We start from the raw sequence: 18,429 nt of genomic DNA, 5'->3' as shown, positions 1-18,429 counted from the left end.
GATCACTCTGAGAGAAAGTTAGGGGCTCATTCATGTCTATTTCAGCTACTGTTTCGTCAACTGAATGAGATGCCTATAGAGTTGTGGCTGTGGAAGGAAAGCCCAGCCTTGTGCTCACAGTGCAATACTGGCCTCTCTCTCCTACAGAAACTAGCTAAGGTTTGTCTAAAAAGTTGCTAGATTTGTCACTATGTACTTTTGTGAAGAAAAGTTGCTAAAGATGTGTGAAACGTTTGTAACTCAGCAGCAAAGGTGCTAAATTGGCTGTAAACGCCCCTTTGATGATGCAGTAGAAACAGTTTGCGCCAATATATCTTTAAAGAGCAACGGCCAATGGGGAAACTCCAATACTCAGCCAGTCGACCAAAGGCATAACGTCAGCACTCAGTCACAGACATTCACGTTTATAAGGCTGGCCCTGTTGTTGTGGTCCAGCCAAAAACACAGGTTAGATTGTCCTGTGATTGCTGCTATAAAAGTGAGTACACCAGTGATTTCCAGTTTAAGGCTAATTTCATGAACAAGGTTATAAAAGAACCTGTGGACATCACAGAAATTTTTCTGCTAATCAGATGTTCCACATGGATCTTCAAAGTGAGTCTTTTCAGCTGCCAGATTCCCAAAATTTGTAACATCTGACATGTCTTGGGGGGCATAGATATGGCTAGTTGGTAGGAAATTCTCTTAAGTGACAAGCAGCTGGTATTAAATATTGTCATCTGCATTAAAGATTTTACATTACAGTGAATGGCAGAGTGTTCAGTATACAACAAAACACAGTAAACACTGGTCAGTATCATTAAAATGTTAAAGAATTACAAATCCTGCCCATTTAATACAATTTTGTTTTTAGTCAAGGCCCAAGAAGAATGAAGCCCATTTAATTTAAAAAAAAATGTTTTGACTAATGAAACTATAATGAAAAGTCCATATTTAAGAACAAACTGCAAAAAAAAGTTGCACAGCCTTCATTAGTGAGTTTCCATTCTTTTTCTGTTCCTTCTGGGCATGGATGATGCCAGTCTTGCAAAAATTTGTGGAGAGATGTTCTGTCATTTTGAACAGATTATTCTTTTCAGATGCTCTTTCCTGAAGGGGGTTTGTTGCTCTACTTTCTGCTTTAAAAATACTCCAAAGGTGTTTCATTGGATTCAAATCAGGGGATACAATAGTCCACATCATAGTTTTCTCTTTTTTCTTCTTTACAACTTGTGTGTGATTTGTGCAGTGTGTATGGGATCATTGTCATGTTAGAAAAATTCTCTCCTGTCAAGCTTGAGACTAGGAGTTATTTTTTCAGTCAGTCAGTATTTGGGTATATAGACATGCATTCATAGTGCCATATACTGTCAGGTCAATAAAGGTGATACAAATTTCCTAATTTTTCCTCTGTTAACCACCACAATGGATTAGAAAAAAAGTCATCAAGATGTGATTGATAGTACCTCCATTTTCAGAGGCTCCAAAGTAATTGGTTAATTCACTGACAATCAGTTTCATGGCCAGGTGTGGCCTGTCCCCTCATTATTTCATGACAAATTAGGCAGACAAAAGCTCTGGAGTTGATTCCATGTGCTGAATTTGTATTTGGTAACTTGTCATGGGAACTCTCAAGATGTGGTCCAAAGAGGTGTCGATGCAACTGAAGGAAGCCATCATTAGGCTGAAAAAACTAAACAAACTTATCAGACAGAAAGAAAAAAACTTTAGGAGTGGCCAAATCAACAATTTGGTAAGTACTTAATTAGAAGGAATGCACTGGCAAGTTCAGCAACACCAAAAGGCCTGGAGGTCCATGGAAGACAATTTAAGCAGATGATCACAGAATTCTTGCAGCATTATGATCTAATAAGAGAAGTACAAAGACAAATCCTTTGATGCAGTAAGAAGGTCATTTGTAGCTTTCACCAGTGTTGTCTCTGTGCTATGATGCACTCTTAAAAAGTCACACACCTGCTTGGACTGTAGTTAGACCTGTCATATACACAAATCAGCCATAACATTAAAATTAATGTTGTTGCTAGTCTGTGTATACTTAATTTAGATTAAATACAAGGGATGAGATCAAGAAAGTGGAATTAATTGAATATAAATGCATAATTTTTTCTTTGTTGGTGTGTAACACATAATTACAATTATGGTGGCTATGAATTGGGTAAGTTGCAATACTTAAAATTAATATCTTGAAAATTTAAAGCCCTTTAAATCAACAATTATCCATACAAAACGCAGGATACGCAGTAGTCTGTGGATGTAGAAATGTGGCAAAAAAAAAATCTAGTTTCTTGACACATTACGCCAATTGCATAGGTAATTCAACACCAGAAAGAGTCATTAAACTAAAGTTTGTGTTCAGTGGACACCAGCACATTACACTTAATTGAAACTAGGGGATTAGCCCAAACCATGAAAAACAGCTACCAGACCAACTTTACACTAAAGTTTACATGTTACAAACATTGCTTGAATTATATTTGAATCTGAATTTGATTGCAAAATACTGCGATTTTAGCTGTGTTTTCTGTTACGCTGTTTTTTTTGTTTGTTTGTTTGTTTGTTTTTGTTTTTTTCCCCCCATAATGTGCATACACAATGGCAGATAGCCATTTTACACTCTCTATTCATGGCAACTTCTGTAACATACAATGCATAGCATCTGTTCAGTTTATGGTATGTTTATTCCAACCACAATCCAACCTTGTATGTGAAGACTGCAGTGTCAGGTTGGCAGGGAAAAAACAGACCCATGGATCGACCCTTCAAAATAAAGCTTGACTGAATAAATGTGTAAAAACAAATAGTTTAATTTGTAGAAAATTAAAATAAAATAGCTGTTCAGTTTGCGTCTACAGTGTCCCTGCCACATTAAGGTGGCGATTTCTGAAATGAAAACCAGGGACATTTCCAGTTCGGTGGTTAATATATTATTAAAATATCCAATGTCTTTCTCTAGGAAATAATAAAGGGGAACAATTCGGGGTTCATATATTTTGACCATGTTAACTGTTGAACTAATTAACTATGGTGAAGGCCAGCTGATAAAATTAGGTACTAAGTAATTTTGTAAACTGTCAGAAAATCATACAGTGGCCTACCATGGTGAGTGAAGCTATGTTAAATTTTTAATAAATAGTACACTATATAAAATACTTTGGTTGGTTACTGTTGCTTGCCTCATTTTCTATTTTCCTGTTTAGAATAATAAATTGGCAGGTTCTGTAATAATTTCTTTACCTTTTCTTCTCTATCTCCTTTGCTCTTATTCCTCTCTTCTCCCTACAGGGATTTTAAAAAAAATCCTCTGATTTGAATTTATTTTATTTTACTCTCAGGCCAAGTCATATTCCTCATGTACAATTCGTAAAACAAGTTACGGAGGCGGCCCAAATTAGCTCTCGATGCATGTTAAACATTTTCAATCAAAATTATGCACTGTATTTGTAGATCATATGGTAGCTTGCATCAAACTAGACTGTATGCCTCCAAATCAACTACCCTTCACCAGGTAGTACGATTCTTAAATCCCGTAACCCCACACCTGATTAAAATAAAAATCTCCAGGCACACGGATCGCAATAGTAAATGGTTGTACTATTGCTTCTGCAACTAGGTCTAAATCAAACTACTTTATTAGGTGATTCCACCATAGACTGTGTATAATGAGATGCCAATCCGGTAGATGATGCAACAGAATTTACTGTTGCAGTTAGACATGTGGCCGCGCCATCTAGTTGGTAAGATTAAAACAACCACCTATGGATATAGCCTTCAAAATAATTTTTTTTTTTTTTTTTTTTTTTTTTTTTTTAACCAAATAATATCAGGCTTTTGGAATTAAAATTTGTATGACCAAAAATAAAGACATCCATAAATATTAAATGTAAATTTATAAATAGTCATAGTACTATAACGTGTTTTCATTCTTTTCCAATATTTCAAGCATATGGTTTTGGCCGAAATTATCAGAAAATTATGTCCATTCGACAAACTATCACTTCGGCTACTAGTACTACAACTATTAATAATAAGACTAAGTGTGTCCAGCAAGTATGTGTTTAACAGTTGTAGTTTTCATATATTCTATCGATTTTTTTTTTTTTATAACGAATTTGAGGGTAATTTTTAGCTTTAACGAAATTTTAGCTACATCATTGCTTGTATGTACGCTCTTATTTTGAAGACTGTCACTAATTCCGGTTATATATTGCTTGTCTCACTTCCCGGCAGTGTAGTCGAACCTTTACTCAGTACAACGGAGTGACATTACTGTCTCTAACAAAATCTCTACAGGAATCAAGAACAAGGTAAGTGATTAGGCTGCGACTAAATGTCTTTGTTGTTCATCTCTACATTCTCGTGGGTTGAACAGAAATAGCGACTTTCACTTGAATGGAGTTTGGAGCAGAATTTTTCTTCAAAAACTTTAATTTTTAAATTTCCTCTAATATGTTGTCAATAAAAAGTATCCACACACATAGAGCCTGACTGACTAATTTCCAAATTAGTAGGGTGTTTTTGAGAGCTCCTCGTATATATTACCCAACAAGCAGCATGTCAGATATCTTAGCAGGATATTAAATTCACATCGCTAACCTCCGCTCTCCCTTGTCCGGCGTGAAACACCATGAGTTGGAAGATGGTGAGAATAAAGGATGAGCTACTTTGAGACTATAAAGCAAATGGAACACAACGTAATAATATATGACAGCTACGTATGATGTTGTTAGCTTTTAAAGTTTTTGCCCATAGTGAAGCAGACTTTTATTTGGTACAATGTATAAACGGAGATCGGCGTTAGGTGCCCTTGACACACGAGAACGGAACACAAGTAAGCTAAATGAGTACTTTTTTTTTTTTTTTTTTTTTTTAAAATCTGGACCTGAGGACTGTACTACGAAGCAAGCTAAACGTGTCGCGTCTGTTCGATATGTGGCTTCACTGATCCCAAGATTGGCCATCCTGGATAACCTGTATCATAAAGCCGGTTATCAACTGGCTGTTAACTCTGAGTTTTGAAAAAAGTACTTAATATGATATGAGAAGGAACGGTGTTACTTGCAGGTAAATTTGGTTATACCGACAGCCAGAAGTGATATTCAAAAAGGTGAAATATAAATTTTAAATTATCACATTTCTTAGAGTATTTTTTCTCATTTGTCTGATGATAAAGAAACCATTACGACTGTGATGCTGATTTTATTTTTTTTTATTTTTTTTTTAAGTTAAAGAAATGTCAGACTGTTTCTGCCGCCATAGCCGAGAGGAAAGGAGAGAAGAAAAGTAGTTAATGTCTGATGAGGTCAAAAATGTAGCTCGACTATAATTTGTCAAGTTTGATGTTAACCCCTGCTGATGTCTAATATATCAGCTTTGCTGCACTCAGGGGGAGGGGGGATTTCTCCTAGCTCAGGTTCCCGGTGTCCTTAGTTTTTTGCGAATTTGAAAATCCACAGTAATTCTGTGTTATTTAGGAGCCTCTCACTGGGTGTATTATGTTATAATAATGTAACCCTGTGTATCAGCAGTACCCCTAAAAGGCAACAGTCCTTTCTCTTTCTTGAACCTCACAGAGGCTGGGCACAGCTTTAGTTCATGTTAAGGCTCATTGTAGGGGTGGGGAATGAATCATCCACCAAACTCTAGCCAGTCAGGGTGTCCCTGCAGAATAGAGTGGTTCTTTTTATGCACAATGTGTAATTGATCTTCTGTAATTCACCAGCTGTAGAATAGGTAAAATAACCTCACTATTGAACACTTTCTGTTGCAGTAACTCCTTGTTAATGCTCACAATAGCTCTTTGGTGTAAGTGTCATTGGAATATCTTAATTTTCTAGTTTGGTTTACAGCAGATTTGACAAATCCTTACTCATCACATATTTTTCAGTGTTTTTACAAGCATTTCTTAGAAATGTAAGACTTTCAAACTGTTTGGATATGGTACCAACAAGTAGGTGTTGGTACTGGACTCCATTTAGTTAGTATGCCACAGTTATTTTACATTTCTTTTATATGAATCAATACTGTATCCGTCTGTCCCTCTTTTTTCCATCCCTCTTCCACAGCTGTGAAATGTGTGGTATCTGGGCTTTGTTTGGCAGTGATGAGTGCCTCTCAGTTCAGTGTACTAGTGCCATGAAGATTGCTCACAGGGGCCCTGATGCCTTCCGTTTTGAGAATGTCAATGACTTCACTAACTGCTGCTTTGGCTTCCACCGGCTGGCTATTGTGGACCAGCTGTATGGCATGCAACCCTTACGCATCAAGAAGTTTCCGTTCTTGTGGCTCATCTACAATGGAGAAATTTACAACCATCGCACGGTAAGCATATGGTAGCTAGCCATCTGCATTTTTTGGTAGTAGTTTCAGAAACTCTGCCCTGGATAAGATTAGACATGTTCAGTCCCATAGTTATACTGTGAAACTGAAAAAGTCACATATTGTATTAAAAAACAGGAATGTTGTATCACAGAGCACTGAGGCTCACATCAAAGTTCCCAAAGCAAAAATTTCAAAACCCACTGGTTTAACTGCTCTACATTTCTGGGAAAAACTGACACAGAGCAGCAAGTTAAAGGGAACACTTGTTCTTGTGATTCAAGATTCAATTCAATTATTGTTATGCAACACAAGATTGTAAAACGAAACTACAGATGTAGTTCCTTTATGCTACTCACAAAAACAGAAGTTACATAAACGAATGAATAAATAATCAAGTCATAAAAATAAAACTGTGTTGGTTGTGGAGTGTGGAGGAAGAATTCCATCGTCCCACAGCCCGAGGAAAGAGACTGCTCCAAAGTTTGGTGATTCGGCAATATCACCTATGATACTTCTGTATTGCTTCCCAGATGGCAGCAGGGTGAACAGGTTGTGGCTGGGGTGGCTACTGTCTTATACTATCCTTTAGAATCTGCGCAGGCACCTTACGTCATTGATGTTCGCTATATGGTATTATCTTATTCTAAGTTAACTGTATATCACTGCAACAAATTGCATCATTCGGGTATGTTCAGTGTAAGGGGGAAACTGGGCCTGCTTGTCATCATAGAAATAGATCATAAGATTGTGATGTTTATTGCAACTTCTACAATATCTGCTGCCTTACCATTGAAACACAGCTCCACTTGCTCACCGGAGCTGCTCCAGTCTGCAAATGCATTCCTCTGTGCCTGTCTGGCACAGTAGCCTTCAGTGTTGATACGCTATTATTCATGATGTGTAATCAATCAGATAGTGCTGCAGGCGGGACATTGCTCGAGACCATAGAGTGGTGACTATAGACAGAGATAGGCAGCTGCATTTGAGCTAAAGTATTGTATTTTTAAATTTATTTTTATCAGCCATCGGATTACAAAAAAAAAATTCCAATAATCAAAAATGTTGCATATCTGATCAGATAATCGGCCAGGCAGATAACCAGCCGACCCATAGCTTTTACTCATTCCTTTCTTCATTCAGCTATAATGGATCAACATGATTTTGCAATTTAAAGGGATCTGCCTTTGAATTAAGGGGGTTTTATTGTATCATTGAAAAAATTCAGCTTTTGCTCTAATACCACAATATGCAGATAATGTGAAGTGACAGCAAGAATAACTAGAATTACAAGATCAACTTTGGCCTCACTGAGACTACGACATGGAACCAAAAAAAATCTCCCCATGCCGAAATAATATCGGCTTTGTCTATTCCAGTGTCATGTTAATGATAGAGAAGGATGAACATTTATGTGAAGAAACCAGATAACCAAAATTAACCCCTTGTGTGCTATCTCTCTAATGTTGTTTTAGTTGAGGAAGCAGTTTGAGTTTGATTACCAGACTAAAGTGGACGGTGAAATTTTGCTCCACCTGTATGACCGCTTTGGCATCCAGAGGATGGCTTCTCTCCTGGATGGTGTGTTTGCTTTCACTCTGCTGGACACTGCCAACAGAAAAGTCTTTTTGGGAAGGGATACGTATGGTGTCCGGCCTTTGTTCAAACTCCTCACAAATGATGGATTCCTTGCAGTCTGCTCAGAGGCTAAAGGTAGTTTGATCATTTATTACCCGTCTTAAATCTGGGTCTTTTATACTCTTTTGAAAAATGTTTTTCACCTTTTCAGCACTGCTTAACCTGTTGTCATTCTGATCAAAGGCCTTACAGACATTACCCATGCAATGGCCACTCCTGCCAACATTGTCCCTTTTCTCCCTGGGCACTTTGAGGCCTTTGATTTGAAGCAGAATGGAAAAGTTCAGTCTATTTTAATGGAGCAGTTTCACTGCTGCACAAAAGAGCCTGCTCATGCCATCTGCGACACTTTGGAGAGACTACCTACAAGTATGTAACTGTTCATAGTTAACTAATGTTAATTTAGTCATTTGGTAAGCATTTTGTATGCCATTTAAAAAAACAAACAAAAAAAAACTGTCTCCACAGGGTTTGATGAGGAAACAGTGAAAACCAACATCAGAACCCTGTTTGAGAATGCTGTAAGGAAACGTCTAATGGCTCACAGGAGAATTGGTTGTCTTCTGTCAGGTAATAAAACATTCTGTACTGAAAAAGCTGTTGTTGCTGTTTGTTACATGAAAAAGTTATAGCAACGAATTATTTAAAAGTAAACAACTTACATACTTTAAGAGAAGCCCTTATAAAAAACCTACAGTAATACTTTGAGTGACAAAAGTAGATTCTCATTGAGTAAATGAATCAAACCAACATGCACTTTTAGTGTATTTTCCTTAGGTATTGTACACCGCATCCTGTACCAAAGGACCTGTACCTAATAGTTTTGAATTAGGACCTCTTATATCTGGATCAAGAACCTCCATGAAAAATAATGGGAAAAGTACGATACAGCTAAATTTGTAAACGTCAGGTACATTTAATCAACATTTCATATATTCTGTTGCTCATCTCATTTTAAGGTTGTACCTACAAGTTGTGAATGTTAATGAGGCTACCATTGAAAACTGTTTCAGGCATCAACAATAAACAATTGCAGATCTAAATTTAACCTATGGAAGGAAGGAAAACTTTGGATTCAGTATAGCCCACCAACTAGCTGGTTAGCCAATTGGCGGCAAGGTTGCTGACCAGACAATAAGTAAATACATTTAATTCAAGAGAGATATTGTAACCATCAGCTCCCGTCTCCTGTCCTTTAATGGTAAAGTTTATATTGCAGCAGAGAACGGAAGTATAAAATTGGATGGTGTGACATAACTAGTTGACCAGTTTACTCCAATTTGGACTCTTTAGTTCTCTCCGGTCCTTTGAAGGTCAGTGCTGTCAAAATGTTTTGCTGTTGGTCAATGGGTCAAGGTCATGTGTCAAATTTAACATACAGTGGGGTCCAAAAGTCTGAGACCACGTGGGAAAGTGGTCTTGAACATTTGGACCCAATTTTATATTGAACTCTGTGTGAAAAGTTGTCCAGAATTTACTTTGGCTACAATCCACTAATTGTAGCATTTCCATTTAAACAAATTTATTTTGTTCCAAAATTTCACTGTTAAAAATGTTGGTGTGACTAGACCTATGGCTAACTTTTTGTCAAGATTTAAGAATCTGACGGGCTTATGCTAAAGTTATTTATTGATTAAACACATACAGTAAACATAAGATGAATATTGGTAAGATAATATAAAATACAGGACAGATTTTTCAGTATATTTTTAGTGTGTAACACACTTACCGAACAGTTTACTGCACATTTCCTTTCATGAAATTGAGGTATTTGTCCATGTTATGTTGTCATCAGCTTAGCCTGAATTTAGTTATTTTTTGCAAAGTGTTATTGATGAAACAGGTGGGAATCAATTTGGTTTGTGTCAGGGGTCCTCCTTCATGTTGTCTATTCCTCAGGTGGTCTAGACTCCAGTTTGGTTGCTGCCACACTGGTGAAACTGGCCAAAGAGGAGAAGCTGCAGTATCCCATCCAGACATTTTCTATCGGGTCAGAGGACAGTCCAGACATTATAGCTGCTCGCAAGGTCAGCTCTTCTGATAGACTTTCAGATCATGTAACATCCCTTAGCATCAACGTTAAAGGTCCACAGATAACTGTCCATACTGTGAACTAGTTTTAATTGTGAACTATCTACTTTTAGTTAAATAGCCAAACACTTTTTCTGGCTACTTTTTGTAAAGAGTATGATATGAAGTGTTTGTGGTTGGTTCTCTTGGAAAGCAAAATGTGGAGTTTGATGTGTTTTTTAGTCAGTTGTTTTGTGTGTCAGGTTGCAGCTCACATTGGCAGTGAACACCATGAGGTGAACTTCACTGCAGAAGAAGGCATCCAAGCATTAGAGGAAGTGATCTTCCACCTGGAGACCTATGACATCACAACCATACGTGCCTCTGTTGGTGTGTATAAAATAAAAAATATAAAAATATGAATGAGAAAACTACAAAAACAAGCGTACTTACTTATGCGTATGAATGTAAATTGGCTTTGGACAACTAAAACAATTAGGCCAACTGAAAATGTTAAATGTGTCTATAGTGCAGTGGTTTTTTTTTTGTTTTTGTTTTTTTTTTTGCCAAAAGACAATTTGGAAACAAATGTATTTGATGTTATGTAGTTGTGTTTTTTATTATAGTTGGATGCATTGAAAATCAAGCTAAGACAGGTACCACCTACCTAAACATTGCTGCAGACAAAGTACACCCCTGATGGCAGCGGCCTCTTTCAGCAGGATAATGCACCCGGACACACTGCAAAATATATTCAGGAATGGTTTGAGGAACATGACAAAGAGATCAAGGTGTTTAGTTGGCCTCCAAATTCCTGAGATCTCAGTTCGATTGAGCATCTGTAGATGTGTGGGGAAAACAAGTCTGATCCATGGAGGCCCGACCTTGCAACTTACAGGACTTATAGGATTTGATGCTAACGTGTTGGTGCCTGATACCACAGGATGCCTTTAGAGGTCTTGTGGAGTTCATGTCTTGACAGGTCAGGGCTGTTTTGGCATTACAAGGGTACATACACAATATTAAGGAGGTGGTTTTAATGTTGTGGCTCATCAGTCTCTCATTTGTTATGAATATTTGTTGATTTGAAAATTTTAAGTTTGTATAGCTCCATTTCATTATTTATTGTTGGATTTTGGCACAGAGAATGTCATATGAACATTGGATGTAATGTGTAGCCCTTGATCACCAGTTTTGGAGTCAAAATGCATTGCATTAGCCAACTTTCAGAGAATCCTGTATGCACTACAGTAATTTTTGGGACTTAGCTTTGTGGTGTGACTATTTTTCTGGTTCATTCCCCATTAACTCATATGAACTTGTATTCTAATTAGGTCATGAAGTGTGCTATCTCCTTGTAATCACGCACGTACTTCTGTTCCATTGTAGGGATGTACTTGGTTTCAAAGTACATCAGGGAGAAAACAGACAGTGTGGTGATCTTCTCTGGAGAGGGTTCAGATGAGCTGACTCAGGGATACATCTACTTCCACAAGGCAAGTCCTCCAGTAACCATTCACAGTAGCTGAATCAGTCAAACTACGGTTTGATTAATAATATCCAGCAGTACACAAGCATTGAATGACATGATGTTAAATTGAGACTCATTTAATTCCTGTTTTGTCCCAACAATTAACACTCGAAATGTTGAATGCTCGTGCAAATGATAAAGCAGTAAAAAATGTAAACCATAAATCGATGTTTGATTTTCATTTTGTTTACTGAGTCTGTGGCTCAGGAGGTAGTGTGGGTCGTCCACTAACTGGAAAGTTGGTGGTTTGATCCCTGGCTTCACCAGTCTGCATGTCGAAGTATCCTTGGGGCAAAATACTGAACCCCAAATTGCCCCTGATGGCTGTGCCATCAGTTTGAGTGAGTGAGTGAGTGAGTTGTATGAATCGGTGAATGTGGCATGTAGTGTAGAGCGCCTTGAGTGGTCGATAAGACTAGAAAAGCGCTATTTAAGTGGAGACCATTTACTGTTTAACTTTTTTTTCACAAAATGAACCAGAGGAAAAGGAAGAATTTCGGTCACGTGTTGTATGTAAGCATTATGCTGTATATTCATTTATTGTAGCATGCAGTTGACATGAATAAAAATTGAAGATAGAGGGTGAGAGTGTTGTCAGATTATTACTGTGATTATATGAAGGTTTTTAAACTTGTCTGCTCCAGTCGCACCGCAATGTTAAATAGTTTTTATAGACTGATCTGACATGAAAAGAATCTCAACAACTTCAAATTGGCTCTTTCAAAGTGTTTCATAGTTGGACCGCATTTTCCTTTTGCATAATAGATGATGATTTAGATTATACATTAAATACTGTGATCTTAGTAGATGGAAAAAGACACAAATTTAATCTTTCGCTGCATTTTTCACTTTGTGCTGCTATGGTCTTTACATTACTCTGACTGCATTCGGTTGAGACTAGTGCTGTGTTCAGAGTGATGAATATGTTACCAGGTCCAACCTAGTAAGATTGCTGTCATGACTTTTTGTAAATGTGACTTGGGCATTTATTCAGTAAGGCCGACCTAGTAAGATTCCATCACGTTAACGTAAAGGTTTGCATGTCCGAAAGGGGCTATGATATTGATATGATGATATGATCCGTGTTCCTCCTCCCAGGCTCCTACTCCTAAAGCAGCTGCAGAGGAGAGTGTTCGACTGATGAACGAACTCTACCTGTTTGATGTTCTCCGTGCTGATCGCACCACTGCTGCCCATGGGTAACACCTTTCACTTAATTTCCAACCACTGCCATCACTAAAGAATTAATTAAAAGATGTGTAGTTAGTTCTCTGGTAGAAAATGTTATCTCCCTTCCTACTCATATTGAAACAGCAATTATTTTGCCTGATAAAACAACTTAAATCAATAATTGTTTATTAAAATCATTGCCCATTAGTCTTCTTACGACCGAATGATTTCAGCTCTGTTTAATTGTAGGTTACTCTCTAAGAATGCTAGTGGCAACTCTTAAAACATTTAATTTTTTGTTGTTTCAATGAAAGTATTGTTTGTTGTGCTTGCATTCCTGTAATCAAAAACAGAGGATGCTCCATCAGTGCAATTTGTTTTTTTGTTTTTTTTTGTGTTTTTATTCAGGAAGTCACTTGCTTAATTTGGCCGAAAAAGACTGACTTAACAGGTTACTGTTGTGGTATTGTGCAACAGCTATTAGGAATGTTGATTTTCAGTAGCCTTGATGAAAGCTCTAAAGATTTTAAGCTGATCTTCAATTTAACCACAAAAAGGTAAACCTTTCATGAAAGGAAAAAGACAAATTGCTCAACAACATCATGATTGAAGAACATCAATAATACATAATAACATAATAACATTAATAATGCATTATAATTACAGCAAAATGTGATTCTTAAACCCCAAAAAGCCTAAACAACTGCAGTAATAAAACTGATAAGGTTGAAACAGATTTTGATATAAGTAAATTAATTACAAATAATGACACTGATAATTGATAGTAATGGATTCATCCATTTCATACCAGCTAACATAGTTAAGTTTTGTGGGAAGCAATTTTTTTTTATTTTTTTTTGTCAAAACTTCTTATTTTTCAGTCTGGAGCTCAGAGTGCCTTTCCTGGACCACAGATTTACAGCATACTACCTCTCCCTGCCTGAGGAGATGAGGATTCCTAAGGTCAGTTGATCTTTGCAGCTGTTGTGTTGTCAAACCACAATTTATTTCACTCCAGACGCCTGATGTCCAATACAGCAACTGATCTTTGATTCAGTTTTCTAGCAGTGAAATAATTATTTTTAATAGTGTTATGTGCCTTATGTAAGCAGCATGGAGTGGAGAAACACCTTCTGAGGGAATCCTTCAAAGGTCTCAACTTGATCCCTGATGAGATCCTGTGGAGGCGCAAAGAAGCCTTCAGTGATGGTGTGATGTCTGTGAAGAAGTCCTGGTACACCTGCCTGCAGGAACATCTAGAATCTATGGTATGTGTTACTGTAGGATCTAGACCAATAATACAGTAAATGATATGGTGTTCAATTTGATCAATTTCATGTTGAAAGTAGAAGGAATCAGTCCAAATAACTATGAGATAGAAATGACATGCCATTTTGATAGTAGAATATTTAAATCATTTAAAATAGGTCAATGTTTATTAAGAATGACCTCTTATTGTATTTATTGTACATACAGCAGCTTCAGTAGTGAATTTTGACAAAGCAGAGAATACATCTAGGAGTAATTAGTGTCCCTGAATTTTGAAAATCCCACATACTGTGATGACTTGATTGATTAGTAGGACTGGCTATTACAATTCCTGAGGTTTCTGCACAACAGTTGACATGAGTGGGGTTGTACTTGAAGGATGACCTCTAGATGATGTTACTACCATTATGACACATCTTCAGTTGTGTACCCCGGCATCATTTAGTGTTTCAGCAATTTATCACAAGAGACCCTTGGCCAAGACATGCCTGCTTGCAGGCTGATCAGACCTCGGTGTGTGTCAAATGATAAGTCTCCATTTGGTCATTTGGCAGGCCCGAAGCGTCCTCTTTTCAGTCACAGCCAGTGACTCCTGCTTTCGGCAGCATTGGCAAGTTCTTTGATTGCCTTCCTGTGGGCCTGCCCTCTGACTCATACTTCCCTCAGGAGCTTTGAGCTGGAACTGGCTGCAAAGCCCCTGCAACCTCCACTGGTTGCAGTTTGACATTCCAACCTCGCTCCTCTTCTTCGGCTATAAGGTTGGTGCCTTTTCCGTCCAAATCCCTCATCCATAGCATCCTCCTAGGCGACCGTCAGCGCACTGATGAAGACACGCTGGCAGGAGCTGCACCAGAGGACCGGATCTGGTCGCAGGTTGGTCATTGCAATTTCGGATGGGAGGGTGAGTCTCTGGTCTAGGTCGACACGCACTTACCAGTCCCTGGCTGCATTCAGTGGGTGTGAGTCTGGAGGTTAGGGGTTAGTACCCCATTTCTCTCCTTCCTGGATGAAAGATGTGTGGGAATGTTATCTGGGCATTTGGAGGAATGATGTTGGTGGTTACCCTCTTGTGCTCAATTTAAGCTGCCAGACATCTTAGCACTGGATTGTGTTGCCAGTTGTATCTGTCTTGAGTTAGGCTAGTCTCACAACCAACCAAAATGTTTTTAGAGGGTTGCCAAATTCCACACTGGGGACAGGCAGGATCCTCTCCCAGCCAAAGGTGGACAGACCCTTTACCCAGCAGACATTTTGACTTGTCAAAGCGGGAAAAGCACAGGAGTAAATAAAATTAAAAATGGCTGCAATCCATTTAGGTGAGCTACTTCCAGGTACCTTCATTCCTCTGCATGCTCACTCACTGACATGGCTTACTGAGACATCAACATCCTGGTTAATGCCTCTGGACCTGAACAGGATGGTAGAGACAAGAGAGAGAAACACGCAGATAGTATGTTCACAGGAAAAATACACTGGAACATGAGCAGTAACATTAGCGGATGGCCTGGGGACAGAGGCAGAGCAGGAGCCCTCCAGCAGACAGCCTGGGGGCTGGAGAGTCAAAGAACAGGAGACTCCACTTATGTTACTGTCTGCCCAAAGGCTTGGACGACGGCAGGACCGCTTTGGAGGTTGAGCAGGAGGCCGATGACAAAGGGGAAGGCAGCTCACCTCAGGAGGTGGCACAGGAGGGCAAGGGTGAAAGTAGGTCCCCTCAGGAGGAAAAGCTGGAGGACAACCAGACAGATGGAGCCTCTGGAGGATGGCTGAGACTGTTGATGCAGGCAAGACCGCTCTGGAGATTGTCGAAGAGGCTGGAGATGGGGAATGGCAGCTGGCACCAGAAGATACAGCTGCAGGTCGAAACAGGGTGCAGGGCAGGAGGCAGGCAGTTTGAGACCAGGAACAGGGCGCGAGGAACAGGGTTGATGTTGGCCGGCTCAGGAACAGACTCGGGAACAGGCTTGGTGTCGGCCGGTTCAGGAACAGGCAAGAGACTTTGGCAGGGACGGCCAACCCAGGAACAGACAGAACGTCAGCAGGGACAGCCAACTCAAGGTCTGGCTGGGGTCCTGACGGGGTGTTGCTCCAGGTGCAGGGCAGTGGAGGATCAGGAACAGGCAGAAGGCAAGCGATCTCAGGAGGTGGTACAGGTAGGATGATAGCTGACTCTAGAGCAGGAACAGACTGTATACTAGCTAGCTGTGGAGCAGTAACAGGCAAGTGGCTAACCGAGTTAGGAAGTGAACTGGCACATATAGTCCTAGGGTGTTTAGGGAATTGAGGTGCAGGTGGGGAGTGCTCAGGTGACAGCAGGGCTTAAGACAAGTGGGAACAGGTGTGTGGATGGGCGGGGCAGTCAGGTGACTGGAAACAGGGAGGCAAGTCTGACGACTTGTGGTTGACAAGAGGAAGGTGGGTCTGGTGAGATGAAGGGAGAAACATGTCCTGGGAACAGTGAGCTGAGGCTGGAGACAGGGGCCAAGGGGAAGACAGGGACAGATTGTGACAATCATATGTTATGTGACATGCTTGAATTGCTGTTGGGTTGTGAGGGGATAAAATGCACTTTGAGACAGCACTTAAGACCTCAGTTGATGACACTGATGTGACTGATGCTAAGCCTCACAATATAAATTGAGACACAATTTAGATATATAGCATAAATGTACATTTTTTAAAATTATTTATACCCATAATTTGTAGCATGTGTAAGTTTAAATACATTGTTGGCTGCCTGGAGGTCCAATGTCAACAATGGATTCAGTTTATGACAGTTACCTCAGTTTATTTATTTTTTGATAAAACAATCTCACTCCATGTTCATGGTCCATATAAGACTGTTATGGAGCTTTCAGTCATATTACATGATCTTCAGTCATGGATTTTTTTTATTTTTTTTTTAAAGTTTCCATTTGCAGGGCACTTTAAGTCCACATTGGCTTAAAAGTGGAGCTTAAATTAAATTTCAGTCTTGACCTTGGAAACATCAGTTGACAAAACAATATCACTTTAATGTCCACATAGCAGCTGTTTCTAGAGTTTTTGATGAAATCACATGGTCTTTATCTGCAGATAGAGTTTGCCAAAGTTTCACAGAATTGCAGCAGGTGTTATAGGGTTAATTGTAAAGCATATAACACTGAAAGTCTGAACAATCATCTGCATACTATATACTATATAATTTTTTAGTTAGAATTTGGAAAATGTGCTTATAGTCAATGATCATTGCTTAAATGTGTATGATGTACATTTTTATATGGACAACACCAAGCTAATTTGATTATGTTTAAATATTGTACATGCTGGAGTCACCCCTAGATAGGTTTTCCAATATTAACTAACTGTAGTCCCACAGTATCTGATCTGCTCTCTGTCTCTCAGGTGAACGATGAGCAGATGGAGAAGGCTCATAAGACATTCCCTCACAACCCTCCATGCACCAAGGAAGCTTACTACTTCAGACAGGTCTTTGAAAAGCACTTTCCAGGCCGAGCTGAGTGGCTCTCCCATTACTGGATGCCACACTGGATCAGCGCCACCGACCCATCAGCCCGTACCCTGTCTATCTATGAACCTGAGAAAGACCAGTGATTCACTGGAACAGCTGTGTGCCTGTATATCTCAGTCAGCAATGAAATTTGTGGGACTGTGATGGAGTTTTTCAGACTTTCAAATTTAGCTGTTCTTTGTCAGACCTAATGTTTAGAGAGTTAGTTATTCAGATTTTGGGATGTCACAGCTTTGTAACCATTCGTATGCAGCAAGGCTGATATGTGTGCTCCAGCGGCTGCATATCATTTCAGGATATTCATGTGCATATTTATCCATTGTGAGCACTTTTTACAACCTGCTACAGGCTCTTTAGTAAGTAAACTGATGAAGGTTTCGGTTTTCGTGTGCAGCACAAAAGTCAGACCTTGAAAATCAGCAGTGTGGTGAAAGCACACGTTGGCAGCTTCATTCTTCTGTCATTGGTCTGTTCAGCCATAGTACTGCTGTGCACTGAACTTAATACACAATGTAGTTAACTACGCAAATTGGAAGAAAATAAACTTTAAGCATAAAAAGACGTCTTGGGTTGCAGTAACATGTTAATTATGAACTGTGAAAGCCCCTTTGGTAATAGATGTGCTGATTAAAATTCAAGATCTGTTTAGTAAGATGCCCATGAAATAGATGTTGGAAGAGGGCACCTGAAACATGTCTGGTTTTGAAAGCGTGACATCCTTGGCAACACATTTTAGTGCACAAAATAACAGATGTTGAAGCAAGTTGATGGTCATTTTTGAGGTTAAGTTTGTCTTGTATGTAGATAAAGATTCCTTTTATGCACTGTTAATGTATAGTGCACTTGAGTGTTACTTATTAGAAAATGTTGAAATACAACTTTTGGGACTGCTGCTTTAATCTGTACTGTATAACAAACTCCTTCTGATGATCTGATTTGTCTGGCCAGTTGATAAATCCTACTAATAAATCAAAAAATCTCTGTC

At 39.0% G+C, this 18,429-nt stretch overlaps 1 protein-coding gene across 3 annotated transcripts; it reads left to right on the top strand.

The window, feature by feature from the left end:
• The first annotated feature begins 1,543 nt into the window (after positions 1–1,543).
• Positions 1,544–18,429, top strand: asns (asparagine synthetase). Of its 3 annotated transcripts, XM_040121770.1 has the most exons (14): positions 1,544–1,732; positions 4,228–4,304; positions 6,063–6,318; positions 7,791–8,028; positions 8,137–8,322; positions 8,422–8,523; positions 9,853–9,980; positions 10,227–10,353; positions 11,353–11,459; positions 12,593–12,693; positions 13,546–13,627; positions 13,777–13,932; positions 14,739–14,806; positions 17,318–17,412. In XM_040121770.1, exons 1-14 carry the CDS (start codon positions 1,601–1,603, stop codon positions 17,319–17,321), a joined length of 1,764 nt encoding a protein of 587 aa, XP_039977704.1. In that variant the 5' UTR covers positions 1,544–1,600; the 3' UTR covers positions 17,322–17,412. The 3 variants fall into 3 exon arrangements, with proteins under 3 accessions (XP_039977704.1, XP_039977703.1, XP_039977705.1); XM_040121769.1 differs by lacking the exon at positions 14,739–14,806 and having other exon boundaries at positions 1,545–1,732; positions 17,318–18,429; XM_040121771.1 differs by lacking the exon at positions 14,739–14,806 and having other exon boundaries at positions 1,702–1,732; positions 4,233–4,304; positions 17,318–18,429.

Source organism: Xiphias gladius, chromosome 24, assembly GCF_016859285.1.
Source record: "Xiphias gladius isolate SHS-SW01 ecotype Sanya breed wild chromosome 24, ASM1685928v1, whole genome shotgun sequence".
NCBI lineage: Eukaryota > Metazoa > Chordata > Actinopteri > Istiophoriformes > Xiphiidae > Xiphias > Xiphias gladius.
This window is presented reverse-complemented; position numbering and strand designations above follow the sequence as displayed.

What these genes read in the sequence shown, in the direction of transcription:
- asns (XM_040121769.1), top strand. Translation starts at nt 1,601, where the DNA reads ATGGGAACTCTCAAGATGTGGTCCAAAGAGGTGTCGATGCAACTGAAG. An exon ending in ACATTATAGCTGCTCGCAAG is followed by an intron (nt 9,981 to 10,226) that starts GTCAGCTCTTCT and finishes TTTGTGTGTCAG; the next exon opens with GTTGCAGCTCACATTGGCAG. An exon ending in GATACATCTACTTCCACAAG is followed by an intron (nt 11,460 to 12,592) that starts GCAAGTCCTCCA and finishes TCCTCCTCCCAG; the next exon opens with GCTCCTACTCCTAAAGCAGC.